The 19,835-nt window shown below is 42.2% G+C and overlaps 1 protein-coding gene across 8 annotated transcripts in view; it reads left to right on the top strand.

Annotated features, from left to right (window-relative positions):
• Window positions 1-18,817, top strand: part of PDGFA (platelet derived growth factor subunit A) — a 37,127-nt gene extending 18,310 nt beyond the window's left edge. Inside the window, exons 5-8 of one of the 8 annotated variants that reach the window (XR_005603112.1) lie at window positions 535-661; window positions 2,278-2,360; window positions 3,352-3,465; window positions 3,576-6,791. Coding sequence is in view for 6 of the 8 variants with exons in the window: in XM_039560017.1 (XP_039415951.1) it covers window positions 535-661; window positions 8,503-8,636 (261 nt within the window). In the remaining 2 variants the exon portion in view is untranslated. Of the gene's footprint in view, window positions 1-534; window positions 662-2,277; window positions 2,361-3,351; window positions 3,466-3,575; window positions 6,792-8,502; window positions 17,015-17,314 lie in introns of those variants that run through there. The other 7 variants (XR_005603113.1, XM_039560017.1, XM_039560014.1 and 4 more) reach the window with 7 other exon arrangements.
• Window positions 18,818-19,835: the final 1,018 nt, after the last annotated feature.

Here is a 19,835-nt window from a genome sequence, read left to right as displayed (position 1 = left end):
CCAGATTACTGCAGGGAGGGAGTAGGAATGAGACTCTGCTTTCTGAGGTGATGTTCAGATGCTGGTTGTGTAAGGTTGAGCACTTTACATCCAGAGGGCTCTGGAGACACCAATTTGTAAATAATAAAATGTATTACAAACCATTGTAATGCCTTCACTGTCAGCCTTTAACAACATGTACAGAAGATTGTGCTAAAAGTGGCAGTTTACAAGAACAACCACTGATCTGAATCTGTAAAGAAGTTTATTGTGATACATGTGGAAACTGAGTTGCTTAAAACATCAAACCAAAATGAATGGGAAATTGTTTTATCTCTTGGGGGAAAATTGTTTCAAACTGCTGAACCTGAATAAACAAATAGTCTGTGCAATAAATAGTTACATGATGCACAATTAAGATAAAAGATGATTAGTATGCTAACATTTTATATGGGTTTGGCTACATTAAAAATAGAGGTTTATAGTTATCTGTCTTCAGTTCTGAACTGTAACCATGTTGATGTGTCTCAGTACATACCTCATCGTATTTTATAGGTGGCAAAAGTGGAATATGTTAGAAAAAAGCCAAAATTAAAAGAAGTTCTGGTGAGATTAGAAGAGCATATGGAATGCACCTGTACATCATCAAATACTAATTCAGATTATAGAGAAGAAGAAACTGGTATGTTTTCCTTTTATTTTTGCATTAATGCTGATTTAATATGGACCTTATTTTTATATTAGTAAAGCATATAAAGCAAACATTGCTTACAGTGAACTCAGTAGAGAAGCTCCCAGCTGCTTCTCTGTGTTGAAGATGCAAAATGAGGGCCAGTTTGTGCTGTATAAGGAGTTTGGATTTCAAATTTGAAGTGTATCACTTGTCATTAGGCTGGCCTTTAAATAAATGTAAATGCCCGGTAGTGTTCAGGTCTTGCTTTACTAAATTAAAGGTTGTCATGTTGCAGCTCCTGGGTGAACTCTGTTGCCTAATTTCTTTAGAATTGTGGAGACAGGGCTAACACCGAGATTTACTTGACCTTGGGGAAAATATGAATGAAATTAATGTAAAGCACTTTGGAATAAATTCAGTATTCAAGGCTAAGGAGTTAGTTTGGAAACAACACTCCTCATTCCTGTTGTTTCCTTACGCATGTTTACTCAAGAATTTGTCAGTTGTTGCCTTAAACCTAAACATGCCTTATCAAGACAACCCTTGAGTTACAATGGGGAAAGATTTATGGGGAAAAATTCTTACTTTAAATCTGGCTTTCATAAAATCATTCTGAATGATCTAAAATCATTACTCAGATCTACTTACTGCAGTGCAGTCAATGCAGAGCTTGACACACTTACACAGGAAACCCGCTATGGTAGAAAGGACATTTCCCTTTCTCCTGATACTCTTGAAGGAAGCCTCCAAAGTTTGTTTTGCACCTCTGCAGGGAATCTAAGAGTGCAGTAGAACCAGCCCAAAATTAAAAGAGTCAGTGAAGAGCAGGTAAACATGGGAAGAAAGCTGCCCCAAGGTGATAGATTTTGTAGGTGGTCGGGTAAGGAAGGTTTTCTGTCCTGGCTCCATCCAGGATGGAGACATAAACCTGGTTCCAAGCAGATGTAAACATCAGTTGCTATGTACAGAGCAGAGGAATTAGAATTTCTATAAAAATGAAGTTAAACCTCTGCTGCGATTTTACTGGACATCAATTTATAATCTGAGCTGAGTGTTTAGCTGAAACTAGGTGGAGTTATTAGACAAAACCACACATAAAGTGGCTATTTTTAATGTGCATATGGTTTGATACATTTTCTGTGTCTCCCATTTGGGAAAAAAGTTTCATTAGATCAGTTTCAGTTTTCCAAATTGTCTTTAATTGCCAAAGACTAAGCAATTGGTTTTGATGTGCGTAAAAAATGGGGCAGAATTCTCACGGAGAAATATGTGTTCCTAGGAGTTAATTACTGGTAGGAACAAAACTTGCACCCAGCAAGTGGATGGTGAGCTGAAAATAGCTCAACTCCAGAGCTGAAGGCAAATGTTGAGTACTGCATGGTAACAGTAATTATAGATGGATCTTGGGAATGACGTGTGCAATGCCAACTTCGTTTATTGTTTCTTTACTTTTGTGTAATTACTTTGTAAACTCAATGTCAAATCAGAGTTGTAAAGTTATTACTTTAATGCGAAGGATAATGAGATTTCTTTGAAATGTAAACGGTTTGAGTATTTATGACTTCAGTGTTACACGAAATGCATTACCTTAGGGCTTTTCACCAGCCCTGCCCTTATGTTAACAGGAAGGCCTAGGGAATCAGGTAAAAAACGGAAACGAAAAAAGTTAAAACCAACATAAAACCTACTGGAACTATTTGATATTCAGGTAGGACCTATATGCTGAACACCCTAATAGCACAAGAACTGGAAAACAATCAAATATCATCACTTCGACTTAATCACTGTTCAAAATCTTGACACTTGCTACCTCAAGGCTGCAAAGAGATTAGATTTGATTGGCTTTGATAATTCTACCTGCTGGTATTTTCCCTTTAAGCTCCACATCACCATCAGCATCTTACATTCTTGAGCTACTTCCTTTTCTTGCCTTTTTTATTTCTTTTTTATTGGAGGGTGCTAATACTTCAGCTTCTGAAATCTCAAGTTCCATTGCTTCTGCTTGTGTTTCATTATTGATTTCTGAGGTCAAAGCATCACGTGATAATGCATGAATGAATTTTCAGGTTACAAATTGTTGTGTTCCCAGTCCCTGGCTGTGAAACATTGAGTGTACATACAGCAAATCCTATTATTTGTGTGACCATCAAACTCACGTTCTGGCGTGAGCTGGGGTTGATTGCACATGCACCTGACACAATCTGATGATCTGCTTACTTGACAAGAAAGATGCTAAGAAATGCCATTTTTTTATTTTGTGTTGCAGAGCCCTGTGTTACTTTCACCAGAAAATTAAGATCTTTTTTTGGTCTGTTCAGTCTCAGTAGGATGATGATAGTCAGTCATCAAAATTCATGAGGTTTTCAGTGTAGTGAAAAACTAACACCCTCAGTGCAAAAAATGACTGAAATCCTTTGGCCAACATATTAGCAATGTATGATGATGGCGACACACATTCCAAATTAAATATGGAATTTCCATTTCTTAATGACTTGAAAGTATGTAAACTGCAGCACTTGCAATTGGTTCTGGTATTTGGAGTGGGAATGATTTGGATTTTGCAGTGTCTCTGCCTAATGCCTGGATGATGGTGAATTTAATTTCAAGCCCCTGTTTTTGCACATAAACTCCCAGTGGCAGTTTTCATTTATACCAATGTATCATTTCTAAACAATGCTAAACTTGATATCCTGTTTCAGATTAACAGGTATTTATTGGGAGTAGTATGATAGAAGCAAAGATTTTCTAAAATTCAACTTTAAAAGTGAGCATGTAAACTCAATCAAAACAGCATTTAGAACTTCTTGTCCCAGGTTAGTGACTCTTCATGCAGAACAGTTTTTTTTTTTTTAAGTCATCTACTTCAAGGACAGGACCTTTGATTCTAATCATAGAGTTATTGTATCTTTTTTCTCTCCTGCAGATGTAAGGTGAAAATAAGCTAGAAAAAAAACTTCTCTCTGGGACATGGATGTACATGGTTTGTTACATTCCTGAACCTACTATGTATGGTGCTTATTGACTGTATACTTTATTTGTTCTCCTGTGTGAAAAAACTGGCTCAAAAGAACACTTAATGAGAACAAAGAGACAATGTACATTTGTTTAATGTGACATCAAAGCAAGTATTGTAGCACTCTGTGAAACAATAGGAAGCTTCCCTGTCCAAAAAAGAAAAAAAACGAAAGAAAGAAAAACAGAAAAGAAAAAAAGACAGTTGAATGAATGGAGGATACCAAAAGTACTCAAAAACATGACAAAAATCTAAGTGAATAGTGGATTTCTGTCAGAGCAGTCAACGGTGCTTTACGTCAAGAAATGTGCCTGCGTTCTTGATGAAGATGGATGGACACTGGTGGACTTCAGGCACAAAAAAAGCAGGAATGTATGAAATGATCAAATGCCACGCAAACACTATAGAACAATACGTCCTTGCTTGGTGGTGTTTTAAAAGTCTATACAAAAAAACCTTCTGGGGAGCCTTAAGTGGATTTTTTTTTTTACACCATAAAGTGATTATTAAGTTTTCTTTTTACTCTTTGCCTAGCTTTTTATTATCTCTTGGACTACATTTGCCAATAACACATATAAAAGACTGGTATAACAATAAGCAGAACACAAAACATTATGGTATTTCTCCTAGTGGGATGCAAACTAATGAGATGTATTAAAATAAAAATGGTATACCTATGCATAATTTTCTAGACGTTTCTTGGTTTATGTTCCCCAACCTCCCCCGTAATTTAAAGCATTACATAAAAGAAAAAGAGAAAAAAAAAGAGAGATGTGCGTAAACAAATCATAGGATATCCATGCAAAAATCCTTTTTTTTTCTTTAAGACTTATGCCAGTTGCCTACTAGTGATATTGTGTTAGCAATTGTCATTCTTATCAGTATACAGATACTTTTATTTCACATGTTGGAGCTGTGTGAAATGTACAAATTCTTGTATCTGCATTGTATAATGTCATGGTGGCATGGGAACTACCTTGCTGCAAATATTTGAACAAAACCTAAAATTCTTTATTTTTGGTAAAATGTTATGCTTTATGTGTATTCAACAGAAATATGTGTTTTTGTAAAGGTGAAGTTTGTATTTTTATCTAAAAATTAACAGTTTTATATACCTGAGAAAGCCTGCTATGTTTTCTTGAACCAAAAAAAAAAAAAAAAAAAGAAAAAAAGAAAAAAAAAAGCATTTTGTGGTCATATTTTTGTAGTAGAATAGCCCAAATAACATCAAAATCTATTTTAACTATAGCAGGGCAGATAAAATACTCTGGCACCAGCTCCTGTATTTTCAAAGTGCCAAGGGATTAAATGTTCAGTTCCCCACAGATTGCAGTGGGAGCCACATGGATAAATCCTTCTGTGCTGCTTTGGAAATTTAGGGCTGTGCCAGATATGACATGGCTACTCACTTGGCCAAAATCACTGCCCCACCCCAGTAGTTTGGATTATGTACCCTTTGTTTTACTTGGATTATGACATTGGATATGTAAAGTGAACTACTGGATTCTTTTATTTGTGAAACATCTACAAAGAGATGTAAGAGTTTTCTTAGTTTGGAACAACAGAAAAGTTTGTCTTGAAGACAGTGTTTCCACTCAAATAAAAATATCTTCAAATGTGAATGAACTGCAGAACCTTAAAACAACAAAAGAGAGCGAGATGTTTAACCTTTCCATTTCTCTAAATATAGTTCAAACATTCCCCTCCTGTTCCTGTAGCTATGTCCAAATTCAACCAAACAAAGCAATGTTAGCTAACAGGCATTATTGGCTTCAGATGCTAATGCAGAGATAGAGTTAGTCACCGTTCTATTTTGTGATCATTTTCCCAGTGTATTTGTTGAGCACCAAAACTGGAAATACATTTAACTAAGATTGTCTGTGCTTGTTTTCCACTAAGTGTACTGTTCACAATGTTATGCACATGAATGTATGTGTCTGCGTTTAAAAAAGTGTATAAAATGTAATTTATATATTTATGTTTCAGTGGGATGCCAATAATGTTGCTCCGTTCCTTTTTTTTTTGTCTAAAAGATATCTAATGAAAGAAAAAAAACCAAACATATATCCATTAAAATCATGTAGATGAAAAGCATTATGTGACCCACTCAGACACTGTGCAGGTATGAAAGGATGTCAAAGTCACTTAAGTGGAATAGTTTGCAAAACAACTCTTGGAAAGAGTCCTGTGGTTGCACTGTCATGAGAAGGTTGTGTTTGGGTTTGTGGGCCAACTCCTTGGGAGTGACTCCCCTGGCTATCCTGGAGCTCTGATTTACGTCCCGAGGGAGTCTGGCCTTGTAGCAGAGTCTTGAAAACAAAGCAATCCGAGAGGTTTTGTTGGTGCCAGCAAATAAACGTGTTATGCCAAATTCAGTGCACCAGGAGAGAGTGAAGACTGATGGGGACTTTTCCAGTAGCCATTTGTTTGAGACTTGCAGTCTTGAGTTAATTTTGTTACGAGGAATGAAACGCACACGAGTCGTTGTTGTCAAGCACAGTGTTCATACAGCATGCGGCAGAAAACACAAAAATCTCAGGGCTATGTTCTCAGCTACTATAAATTGGCAAATGTTTCTGACTTCAGCTGCCCCCAAGCTAGTTTACATCAGATGAGGATGCAGTCCGTGGCTGTTAAACTGCGAGGAGTAGTGTCACGACATGAGCTCACTTCCTGTAGTCCAGCTGAGCTCTCACCCACCAGCCTTGGGACCGTGGCTGGCTGTGGGATTAGTTCTCCTTCAAAGTGGCAGATACAACCAGGAGGAGCAGTGACATGGAAGGTTGTGACATGGGAGTCGTTAATTCAAAGTTAAGTTGGACATTTCAAGGACCATATCCTCAGCTGGTGTAAATCACCGGATCTCCATTGCCTGCAATGGAGCTGTACCAGCTTACACCACTTGAGGGGCTGGTCCCTCATTCTTGCTCATCCCTTCCACTCCTCGGTCCCGCAGGGATCTCAGATTGTCGTGTACGGTTAATGTAATCCTGTGTTCTCTAATACTTAAGCACAATAAGTGAATATAAGAATGAGTGTCAGACTTAACTTTGAATGTCCAAGCTCTGAAATGGTTTGTTTCACCATTGTGGCTGTAAATTAAACAGTTCTCTGTGCATTTGTGAATGCCGTGTCATATCTTCTTCTGCTGTCTGCTGGAGGTGGACTCCCTCTGGACTTCTAATGTGCTGCGTTTGGAGTGTTACAGGGAAGGGTGTGAGCAGTTGGAGCCACAAGATATCTGATGGACACCTCTGTTATTTGTGGGGTGGGGGGTGAGTAGGGGATTTAATGGAGTGAAGGATGGTGGTTGTCAAAAGTTGCACTTCCATGCAATGCTTCAACACCTTGTTGGTTTTGTCCTTCCACATTGTAGGCAGCAGTTTGAGGATGAAATGTTTTTCTGTTCTACATTCTGCACTCATTTCCTCTGTCCAGGGATCCAGAACTTCTTGGTCTGATTGTATCTTTTTCTGAGATCTTGTCTGATCAGAAAAGACGTGCAGGGAGGACTGCCCAAACCCAATGTCAGTGTTACAATATGTGCATGCTCACTGGTTCTTTAGTCAATTCATTACATTTAATTCTGTGCTTCATCTTTCCAGACCTGTCTTTCAGTAGATTTTATTGAGTGAAACCAAGGACTATGTGCCAGTTTTCTTTCCTTTTCTCCTGTCCTCTGTCCTGCCTGGCATCTGCTGTGTTAAGCAGTGCACGATGACTGCAGGCAGTTGCTCCTCTCCTAGGTTCCCAGGAAGCTCCAGCACTTTGGGTTTAGGCTTTTTACTCTTGCTTAAAACAGCATATTTGGGTGTCCTCGTTCCAATGGGCTTCAGCACTCCACTTAGGAGATTCTCTTGCCTGTTCTCCTCAGGTCCACGTTACCTTTCTGTGGGCTGTTTGCCAGCTATTCTCTGCCTGACTTTCCCATCCCTCTTGTTTCTGTTTCTCAGAAATTATTTTCCCTTCCTAAGATGTGTCTCATATCTGTTTACTCTCCTCCTGCCTGACAGAACAGCCTTTGATCTGTTGGTCTCCAAATCAGATGGTTTATGTAGGCATGTGCCCTGAGATCCTCTGTCCCAGACCCACAGGCCCATAACTGAAATTATGAAATTATATACATGTGAAAGGCAAATGTTTTAGAGAAAAAGATTTATCTTTGCATTTGGAAAAATACTCACTACTGAAGACTCTTTGCTAAAGCCCTGTCCAATTCCAGCAGCAGTGTGACTGTAATAGTGGCATTGAAGCTGTTCCAGACATCTGACAGTTTAATTAGGATCAGTGGCCCCATTTAATGTTTTAATTTGAAAGTTTCAGATTTTATTTTGAAGTTTCAAAACTACCTCAGGTTTGCATGCTCATGTATTACTGTAAATAGAAGGAAATCATGTTTGTAGGCCCCTCCCACGGCTTTGAAAATGTTGTTCTGGATAGTTATGTGACCCTCACTTGGGCTGGAAATAGTGCTTGCTGTAAAGCAGACACCATTTGGAGGTTTTGAATGAAGTCATTTCCTTGGTGTTTCTAATGCACAGTGTGTACTACTAGCAGATCTCAGAGTCAGGTAAACTCATAAGAATCCCACTTAAATTTCCTTTAATTTTGGGTAACAAAGCCTATCAGTGTTGCATTCCTTAAAAATCAGCCTACGTTTTGTGTTTATTAGTCAATTTAATTACTGCCTGTCTTCCCACATTTTATTAGCGAGGCATTATTCCATGTCTGAGCTTTTCTGTGCTGCTCTTTGCTGTAGCATTTCTGTGGCACAGCCTTGAGCTGGTTTGTGTTCCTATCTCCTCTGAAATAAAGAACTATTGTTATCCCATTTTAGGCGAGACCGAGGCATGGAGAAAAGCCTGTGCAAGGTCATACAGCAAGGCTGTGGCAGAACCAGGGAGAGGACTCAGATCTGAGTGCTCATCCAGTGCCCTAAATCACACGACCATCTTCCCTTTCCAAGAATGAATCCTTGCACCCTTAGAGCTAAATACTGAAAAGATTGAGGGTAAGTCATTTTGCCTAATTACTGTGCATCAGATACATGATCAAAAGCCACTGCCATATTGTCAGAGAACGTAGTGATTGATGGAAATCCATCTTTCTGCCCAGGAAATTATGCAGCCTTTTATCCTATCGTGATGGGCCAGTCATTTCCTGCTTCTGTAAGGAATCAGCCTTTCATGACTTACAGTTATGCACATAGAACAAGACTCAGATTTTATGGGTATTTACAAAAATTTAGTAGACAATTTTCATTCTCCTTTAGTTCAGTGCCGTTCCTTCCTTTTATGGTGTGGGTAACATTTCCTAGGGGAACGGTTTTTATCATGTGCCCAATCCTAAATTTTTTTTCCCAGGCCCTAATATGGAAAAACACTTTAAGAGATGCCTGTGTTTGCTCTTCTTCAAACTGGTGCCTGAGCGTGCTCCTAGCTTTGGACAAACATGCCATTGACCTCAGGCAAATGGAGCAGAGTTGATGCTTTATTTTTTAATTAAGGTGTGCCTTCCTGGCACAGGATCCCAGTTGTGGGCTGGGGGTCTTTGTGCTCTCAGAGTGTTGAAGGATTTTGTAAGCAACCCCAAAGATGAAGTAATGAGACTTGTATATACGACTAGGAGAGCAGCTGGGACAGTTCCACTCCTGCTCCCGTGGAGGTTTCCATTTTGAACTACATGTTTCTTCATTTTGGGGGAAAATATTTCCTTGGCATGGGTGGATTCAGGACTGCAGTCACTAATGCCAATGAGCCCAATTTCAGATCATCTGTTTGGGTACCCAAATTGAAAACTCGCAGTCGTACTGATAACAGACAAATTTGAGATGGGAGAAATTAATGAGAGCAAACTTCCTGTTAAATTTGGCAACTTTTGGTTCAGGGAAAAGAAAAGGAATTAGAAGGTAGAATAAACAAGACCAAAGGCTCAATTATTCTTTTTTTTTTCAGTTGTGGCATGCCACCTGTCCCTTTAGTCATCCCAATTACTTGCTGCATCAGGCTAAAGTATGTGCTGAAGTAGCTCAGAATCACTACAACATGTGAAAAGTTGGGACTGGTTCTTGTTGAACTGCTGCCTATTACCATGGCATATGACTGTGAGGTGGGGCCCACAATCGCAGTTGTAAATCAAAGAACAAGTCATAGGTTAGGTTCTGTTTTCCTTAGATATTGTCTCTAAGTTTGTTTTCTGTATGCTGGTCTCGAGTGATGTTTAGTGAGCTTTCCAATTAGGTGGAAAGTCACGAATACCTCGTTCCCAACCCAGAGGTAAGGCAGTGCTAGCTCTTAGTCTTGTTCATAATCAATGGATGAAATCCTGGGAGCATCCTGGTGATAGCATTTCTGTCACTTGAAAGTTTCATGTCAAATTTTTCCAGGGTTACTTCTTCCCTGTAAGAGGGAAGAGGGAAAAGAGGGGAATCCAATCGTTTTTATGTTTGACTTACTAGCAGGCCGTCAAATCTGACTTGGTTTGAGTTCTGAGCAACTCAGAATTTCTGTTTGGGCTGATACTTGTGCATGCCAGATGTCTCCCAAGTTCTTAGATAAAATGCACAAAGAAAGGCTCGCTTGAGTGCTTCAACAGAAAAGAAGTTCACGTGTCAAGGCTGAAGTAGTCCCTCAAACCAGGAAACAAGGAGCCAAGTTTTGTAACAAGTGTTGCACACTCATCTTCAGATCAGACCTGGTGTTCTGGCCTCTGTGTACTGTCTTTGATCCTGCATAATGAAGGCAACTGTGTTTACTGTCCAGCTTTGAAATTCAGAGTAGCTGTTAAGTCAGGTGTGCAAAAAGCAGAAGCATCTAGAGATAGAGTTGAGTCCATAATGCTTGAAGTCTCCTGGGGATTTTGAAGATACCTGTATTCTTGAAAGCAATCACAAGTAAGTAGGAGAAAATAATTTTAAACACTTCTGAAAATCCCACCCTGGTTTATTTGGCAGGTGAAAAAAGGATCCAGAAGAGATACTACTTATAAGGATAGTGACAAAGTAGATGTTTGTAGAGAATGCTCATGCCTAAATCTTTCAGCAGTTAATTATCATCTTTACAGACCATAATACTGGAATACTTCACTTATCAATGCATCAGGGCTTGGATGAACTTTGAGACGCATGAAAACGAGACACTCCTTAGGCCTGTGGTAGCTCTGTGTTCTGGTAACTGATCAACCAATTACATAATTGGTCAGGTCTCTACCTTGCATGAGCAGATACAACTCCATTGACTTCTCTGGAGGTGACAGTCACCTGAGAGCTGACCCGAAACTCTTGCCACGAAGCAGATAATGGTTTCATATTTTGCTGTTTAGCGTTGTTGTAAAAATAGACTCATTTCCTGGAGCAGTTAGAACAAGAAAATAGGGAAAAGCAATTTCCCACAGAGACTCATCCACACTGGAATTCACCAAGGACCCCGGATGTGAACATGTGCTGATAGAAAACATAAAACAGCAACTTTGTTTAGGGAAGCCTCTGACCTGTCAAGAATGCAGAGCATTTCTTACCAGACTTTTCCTTGGCAATTAGTGGGTAGAATTACTCATAGAAATTGTTTTGTTTGCTTGCAAGGGGAGAAGTAAGACATAAATTCAAGATAGCCTCTCTTTGACCACAAGAAAGACTCTGTTCACAGAGGGCCTATGGGTGAAGTGCTGGGTGGCCTCAGCTCCCTTTGGGGATGAACTCAAACTTTTAGACCTCACTGAAGTATGAAGAGCCCCTCCAGACGTGCTGGACATCCCCAGCTGGAATTTTTTCAGCAGTCTATGGGATTTGGGCATCCACTTTTAATTCATTTCTACGTGACTTTCAAGAAACCTTTGTTGGCATCAGAACATCTCTGTTCTGAAGAGAGACTAATTTTGACCCAACGATGCTGCCATGACTTCTGCCTTCCATCTCGAGGCAGCAGCACTCAAACCTTAGGTTTCAGACATTTCAGATGGGGAGTCCCCTTCACTCCAGCCACGCTTCAGCTTTCCTTAGCACTTTGGCTTTTCATGTGTTTTCTGTATAAAGGTGGTGCTGGTTTAAGCTGAAGACCAGGGAAGTTTCAAGAGGCCAGATTTCACCTCTGGGCCCTGCTCAGCTGCTGTTGAGTCTGTGTGGGGCCAGAGGCAGAGGGAGAGATGCTCCAGCACTTCCAGTGTGGGTGTGGGCTGAGGGCTCTGTGCTCACACACTTGGAAGTGAGGATATTTCTTGGCCCAAACTCACCCACTGTAAAGTATTCTGCTCAGAGGTCTCCTTGGAGCCAGGAAGCTACTCAAAAACCTGCTCAAGATCCGAATTCCCCTTGACTGCAGGGGGTTTGCACAGCAAAAGTGACAGAAGCAATTTATCCCAGACAGAGTGGTTTCCTCAACAGGCCGTGTAGGAGTCGGGCAGGTTAATGCTCAGCTTGTGTACTTCACTGATTGTCCCAAGTACCTCTTTTAAATCAAATTTTAGCTGTTCTGGGATATGTTTCTTGTAGAGGTGCTTCAGAAGAGCTTGCCTAACAGCTTGTATCCATTTGTTGTGAAGAGCCTGCTGGCCCATCCAGCGTGGTTGGGCTATGCCTGTGTAGCTTACAGGGGGTTTGGGACCTTGCAGCTGGGGTCAGCGAGTGCAAATGTTTCCCGTTAGCTCCCTGCATACCCCAAGTTGTGATTCATCAAGGGAGGCAGTGCAAAGCTGAACTTGAGGCGTGTGAGATGTTTCTTTGAAGTTACTTGTGTTTAAAGTTAGGCATGATCTGAGTTGACTTGCTGAGCTGAGGCCCTGAAGAGCGCACTGTGCTAAATCAGCACAGTTTAGTCTTTTCCTCATTGTCTGGAGTGATGTGAGTTTCAGAAGGGTCTGAAACCTTTCAATAAACCATTCCACAGGAATGAGGGAAAGCTTTAACTATTCACTGGTCTCTACACTGGAGAGCCCAGAGCTGTGCTTGCCCTCTCTGGGCCTTCTCCTTCCTTAGTTTCTTCAGCGTGTTTCTTTTCAAAGGCAAGTGGGAAAAAAAAATCTTAAAATGGTGCCTTAAAAGGTGGGAAATTAATCAGATCATATCATCTTGATTTCTTTATCTCACTTAATTAAGGAGAAGTTTGCCAATAGTGATCTGGTATTTCCTAAAACAAGCATATATGAAGAACACTTTGAGGAACTTCAAAAGAATTTTCAGGCTAGATCAGGAAAAGATAAAACCAGAAGTGGAAACTTCTAATACACTTTATATTTCAGTACTTACAGGAAGTACATTGTTGCATAGGATACTAATGAATTCTGCAGGAGAAGGTTTCCAAAAGAAAAATGAAATGGCACCTTCTCTATCTTAGAGAAAAGGTCTGAGGGCTTTTGCAATTATGACAGATATGCACTGGATATGTATGGTCATATCACCTGGAGAGAGTCTACCTCTGGCAAAAGGCTATTTAGAGTTTCAAGTGTGTACACTATTGAATTTCTGTAGCAACTTCCTGGTCTAGCTGTGAAAAGTGATAAAGGGAATGGTAAAAGTCTATCTTGCTTTCAGTTGCCCTGTTCTACACCCCAGAGGGCAGAAATGCTGCCCTGTGTATAGCTGGCTGCAGGAAGCAAGGCAGGAGCACATTGGAGTGGTGAAGGATGAACACATAAAGCTGGTGCTGATGTTCCCAACCAGGTAGTGAGACCAGCAAAGTGAAAGTAGCAACGTGGATGCTCAGACACTCCAGTGACACTTGTCTGGAAAAAATATTATTTGACAGAGTCTTAATTAACTCAAGTGGAGAAGTAATTCTAAAATCCTGATTTTGGAATCCCAGAGAGTTAATGCTCTCAGAAACGATGTGGTACAGGATTGCTTCACATTTGTAAAGCACACAGAAACCCTAGGGATAACAGGTCACAGTTTTGTACTGTTTGAAGAGGTCCCTGGTGTCAGCAGAGCCCTCTCTGGTGCCTTGAGAGTGGAGGGGTTGTGCCCCAGGCTTGGCTCAAGGGTTCAAGTCCAGGTATGAGCATACTTTAGGCAGCAAGGCAATTTCCATCAGGACTGAAGCACATGGACATTTTTTCTTGTGTACTGGCAAGATATTTAAATATGGTGTTAGTTGGTCTTTGTATCTGCAGGGACCCAGATCCTTTTAAGCCTGTGGTCATGGTAAGGGAGTCTGACTGAAAATCCAGAAGCCTTTGCCCTTGTGAAAGTTTCTACTCTTGCTTGGAAGTGATATTTGGACTCCAGAGTTACAGAGATGCTTTTGCAATTGTTATATCTGTCTTTCTGCTTCTTTATAAATCAACCTGCTTGGCCTGAACTGAATGTTTAAATAATAAACAGCTGAAAGACAGTCTGATGGCTTCTTTCTGAGTGTTTCCCTTAGGGAGCCCTTGGGATCACATGGCATCTGCCCTGACCTTAAGGACGTGCTTTCTGGAGGCTTTTTTACAATGCTAACAAACCTCACATTTTAACTAGCTGTTAAATAAGCCAGTCAGTGGTAACTATTCAGGACAGGGATTAGGAGAGTATTCTTGCTGGCATACAAGATGGCTCTGTCCATGTGCTGGCCAGGGATGAAGGGCTGGAAAACTGTGTGGTGGAAGAGACTATTAATGTGATTTTCCACAACTTTCCTTGCAGCTGCATTTTTGAGAGGAGAGAGGCAGAGATGGCTAGGCTTGCAGTAACATGTTGTGCCGTCATAAATGCTACAGCCACCATCTGTTTCCAGCCCACGACTTGAAAGAAAACTGAGCAGTAATCTCATAATTCACATGAGAGTTTTACACTTGTGAACCCTTCCCAACCTTTGTCTGATAATGAGGGGAGTGCATGGTGCTAAGTTTTGTATTTTTCCTGTACGTATTAGTGTTTATTCGTATGTCTTTTCCTGTTTTGTTGTTTTGTGGGGTTTTTTTTTTCCACCAAAAAAAAAAATTTCACTGGGAGGAAAACCAGACCAGTTCCACGGTCAAAAGAAACATAATAAAGGCAAAATCCCAATTCCAGTGATCTTGCTGGCAAAATTCTCCAGGAGGAGGTGCATTTAACATTCCTCACTGTGTCTGTCTTAGTTACTTGTTGATTAACAGAAAGGAAGACATTAGAGAGTGAGGGGGCAGATTGCTGAACTGCCCTTTCCCTGCAGAAGCAGAGCTGCTGCAAGAGCTGGACATGCGCATTTTAAACCGAACCATCAGAGAGGACGGTAAGGGTAGGTTGGATTTTAACGAAAACAGATTCTTCTGCTAATCTTTGCTTGGGGCTGGCCCTCCGCAGGATTAAGGATCCCACCTGCTGTGCCAAAGACATGCTCAGGTTGGGGCTGCTGGTGGGTGGGAAGAACACAAACATCTGAGAGTGACTCTGGTGAGCGATCCCAGTCTGTCCTGGTGCAGTGCCCTCGGGGAAGCCAAAGAGTTGAGATCATTTAGTCGATGGAAATACTGCTCCCCTCCAGCCTGCAAGGCAAGGTGAAGCATCATTAAGGATTTCTTTCTGGCTGCTCTGCGAAACCAAGGGCTGCTGTTTCTCCAGGCCTTCTCTCACCTTTGGACCCAATTTGCACACCTCCTCCTACCACAGCTGAATGAACTCTTGCTCTCCTCTGGCCTTAGGAACAATGGCTTTCATCGTCTCTACCAGACTGCAGAGCAGTTTAAGGATGAAAGGGCTTCTCATTTCATATATCCCACTGCTGCTAGAGCTATAAATCATCGATGGACTGAATTTATAGCCAACTGCTACTGCAAGCAAGTGAAAGTTATTTTGTGTTGTCATACGTATGGTCAAACTGTCCGAGACGTTGCCAAACAAAAAACTGAGCTGCTGCTGAGCAACCCATTCAACCTATTCTCATTTTATTTAAAAATAATAAATAACTGCCAATCAAAGGAACTTATTTTAACATGTGCTACCTGCTGGGTGATCCTCAGTATCTCCGGGATGTGTCTGTAAGTGGAAGATAGCTGCTAGCTGTTGCCAGGTCCAGCAGATATGACATGAAGTTCCCCCAAGAAAAGGTTTGTGGGCTCACTAGGGTTGAGGACAGGTTGAGGGCCACCTCCTTTTTTAGCACTGCTTGCTGTTCTGAGAGTGTTTGGTCAGGTAGCAACAGTGCCCAGAGACCACAGTGACTTCTGCTTGAATCAGGGAACAATCTCCATTGACCTGTACAGAGCAGTGGCGCTTCTTCTGTCTCACAGTTTGCTGACAGGTGGATTGTTGGTGGATCTCTGGGCTCTGGAAGGCTGGCCTGTGCCTGTTTTGGTGCCTTGTGATGGTGATGATCTAAAAATGAGAGAGTAGAAACTCTTCAGGCTGCTGGGGTCTGAATCATATATTTCTGTATGATTTGCTTACAGAGCCAACAAGCCTGAAAGGTTATTTTTGTATTTTACCCAGGCTCATTAATTAGCTGGGGGTGTTGGGAGCTGTCATATTGAGTGGCCTTTCCCTGCTCACTCCTGTTGTCCTGCTGGATTCAATCCCTGCAGCCTCCCACCCCCTTGTCTGCAGTTTATGGCCACATCTGGAGTGTCTCCCTGCACACGTGCTGGTAGGAGCCTCCTCCCTGCTGGCACACACATCGTGGCTTTTGGGGTCCTTGGAGTTACAGGCATCCCTCCCAACACTTTATTTTCCATGAGAGGGAAAGAGAGAAGGGGTACGGAAAGGGCAGTGGCAGGGAAGGCCCCTGACATGAAATTCCCAGGAACAGGATTTGCACATTTTATGACCGTTCAGATGGAAATGCAATGGAGCTGAATTATTCCTCCTTAATCCTGCTTTCTCACTTTCCTCCCAGCAGCCTCTTCCCCTGCAGTTTAGGTAATGCAGAAGCTTATAAACAAATCCCAGCGCGTGAAAAATAGCAAAGGGGGGAAAAAAAAGGGACCTGGGTTAGGGCTGTGATGGATAGACAGGTGGAAGGCAGGCACCAGAAGGGAGGATGAATGGTAAAAGCCTTTGATGGAAACACTAAAGAGCTATTGAAAATCCGAGGGGTGGGGGGAGGGAGGAGAAAGAATAGCAGGAGGAGGGAAAGCAAGGGAGTCGTGCCCCCGTCCCCCCGCCCTCTTTCTCAGGATGTTGAAAGTATTTGTCCTTCGTTACAAAATGATTGAACTGCCGCCAGGCCAGGCCACCCTTCCAGCCATTGCACTGGGAAACTGGCACTTCTGAAAGCCTCGTCGCCTCTCAAATTTTATAGCTTTCCCTTTTTGTGGGAGTTTTTGTGTTGTGCTACTTGCAGGATTGTTTTCAGATTTGCTGCGTATCAAAGAAACTGTGTTTTGGTTTTGTTGCTCTGACAAACACAGAATCCAGGTAATGAAAAGAAAAATTAAAAAATAAAGAAACGTTTTTATCAGAATACCCAGCTGTCTGCCTTTTATTGAGTCAGAATTTCATACACTTGGTATTCACAGTGTGAATTTGGTTTACCTCTAGTGCTTTTTGAAGGAGGAATTTCATCCTACAAATAGAGCTTCTGCTTTACTAATGTCTCTGTGTGCACAAAAGTGGTGCCTGTTCTTCAAGTAGTGAGGATGACCCTGCTGTATCGTAATTAAAATGGATTTTGCACCACGTACATGTAGACAACAGTGGGAAAAAATAATCATTCCCCTTTTCAGAATGGTTCCTGAAGCTCTGCAATGTCTTTGACCTGCAGGATCTACAGATGGGAAGAACTGTTGAAGATCTGAGTACGAGACTGCTCCTGCTGCCAGAGGCTGTATTTGTACCATGTATTTATATGTGTATGTATTTATATAAGCCTGATGCTCGGAAAGGACTGGAGCCGTGCGTGTTCTTAATTGGATTTGGAAGTCTGTAGATGCAGCATCCACCCAGATTCTGTTAACCAGGGGAGGACCCAAGGGCAGTCACATGTCAGAGAGGTCGAGGTGCTGGTGGTGCCCTGGCCAGGGGGTGACCAGGGCCTGGCTGTCCCTGGGTGGGTGCCTGCTCTGTGTGTGGGGTGAGGGCTTGTCCTCCTGTCCCATCATCTGCATCGCCCTCACTGCAGCCCCAAGGGCGCTTCTCTGAGTACACAGTCCAGACAGTCAGCTGTCTGTTGCCTCCAGGATTAGATCCTGGGATTAGGTCTCTGATGGGCCATGCCATATAATTAAAATAGTCCTGGGAGAGCAGAGAGGCAATGTGCCACCTATACACAGCTGAGTACTGGGGGGCTGTGCTTGCTCACAGACCTGCTGCAGCTGAAAGCAAATCTCTCCACTAACATGATTTACAATAGCAGTTTCCACCTAAACATCTCCAGTGCCTGGTTACATTCATGAGTTTGCAGTGCCTCAGAGGTAACACTGCCTTTGCCCCCAGTTCCAAAAGAGCAGAAAGAGTAAGTGGTTCGCTCAGGGTTAGCTGGGAGTCGCTGGAGATGGTGCTCCACTCTCCTGCCTTCAAAGGAATTTGCTGCAGTGACCAAAGCAAACAGCCCCTGCTGTTACCACGCCGGACTGTGGCGTGTCATTCGCACTTTGTATCTGAGATGCTGTGTCTGGGTAGGTATCACTGTCCTTGTGAACCAGCTTTTAGTTCTGGAGCGTGGGTGAACACTTGTCATCATGCCAGGATGACACAAAGTCTAGAAATTATGATGGCAATTCAGGTCATGGGATAAAGGGGGAAAAATGCTGTCTCAGAAGTGTCCCCGTCTGGTGTCACTGCTGGCGATTATTTAAGATGCAGGACATGACTGTGGCAAAGATCAGGTCGTAGCTGATATGAATCATGCCTTGAAATAACACTTTCCTTCTTACATTGTGAAAATTACAGCAGTATGGGAAGTGAGAGAAAATGGGATTTCCCTGGAGGTTAAAGATTTTCCTTTAATCAGCTTTCATAATGTTAATTAAACGTTTGGAACAATGGCTGAGTCCTGGGATCCGCCCGCTCTTGCATAACTATCTCACAATGCTGATTTCACTTTCATGTTTATTTGCCAGCATGATTCCAAGTGAGAGCTGAGCAAGATCTCCACACCAAGGAGCTCCTTGGGGTTTGGGAAAACTCACCTCCCTCTCCTACCTCTCCTAGGGAGAGCAGACTCCAGCTCTCCCCTCCCGAGGAGGAGCAGCCTAGAGGGATCAAGGCACTTTTGTCTGTCATCGTCGCCCCATCTGCAAATGGGGCTAATAAAAACTTACTGGTATTTTGAGGCTGGTGCATATAAATATATTCCCACCCATATGGAGAAAAGGGTGTGTTTATAGAGATCAGTACATGGGTACATCTATTCCGGGTAGGTAAGATGGATTACAGTGCCACTTGTTCCCTGAATTTTTCACTCTTTCTGTAGCATAGTTGCTACGTGCCCATGGGAGCCCTCGTCCCTGGTCCTTTGAGCAGTGGGCTTAATATAACCTGGTCTCATATCACACACACACAGGGCTCTGGGGAAGAGAAAATTTGGGGAATGGTTCACAGGCAGGGCATGACATTGATCACCCCAGGGACCACACACCATGGGAATGGGAGCTGTGCTGGGCACATTTCCTGGGCCTCTTGATGCCAGACTGGGACGTGCCTCCCGGTGGTCTGAGATATGTTGGTGAGCCCCAGAGCTGGACTAGAGATGTCTCAGAGCAGCCACCAGCCACACACGTGCAGGGGGTGCCCACACATCCAGAGCCACAGCCTGGCCACTTTGTTCTTCAAGTTAGAAAGGACTTGCTTCAAAAACAAAGTATTAAAATGTACAAATGTCGGACACTATCAGAAAAAAATAAAAAAGAACCTATTATATTTTAGGTCAAAGAGTTATCTAGCTCAAGATTTTTAAATATGTGCAAAATGCAGTTTGTGCAGAGGGGCCATTAATCAGCCTCTGGAAGAACTGCCTTTTCTGTCTTCTTTTATGCTGCAAAGATGAAAACAAAAAGCAGGGAGTGCAGGGGCAGCTCCATTTTCCCATTGGACGGAGCAGGAGGGCACCTCTACCCGTGCGGGCTCCTGCTTCCCTGGCAACATGTTCCCATCTCTGCAAAAGCTGTTTAAATACGCCGAGCCACGCAAACTACACGGCACTTTCCCTGTTGACACACGCCTTTGTCTGCTCAGAGGAGGTGCTCTGTAAACACCAGTGCTGGATGGTTTTTATGTGACTTATTCCTGATTCATTGGTTCTAAATTAGTAGCCCCAAGGCACACACCTTTCGTACAGGCAGGGA

This window comes from Corvus cornix, chromosome 14, assembly GCF_000738735.6.
Source record: "Corvus cornix cornix isolate S_Up_H32 chromosome 14, ASM73873v5, whole genome shotgun sequence".
In the NCBI taxonomy this organism is placed as follows: Eukaryota; Metazoa; Chordata; class Aves; order Passeriformes; family Corvidae; genus Corvus; species Corvus cornix.
This window is presented reverse-complemented; position numbering and strand designations above follow the sequence as displayed.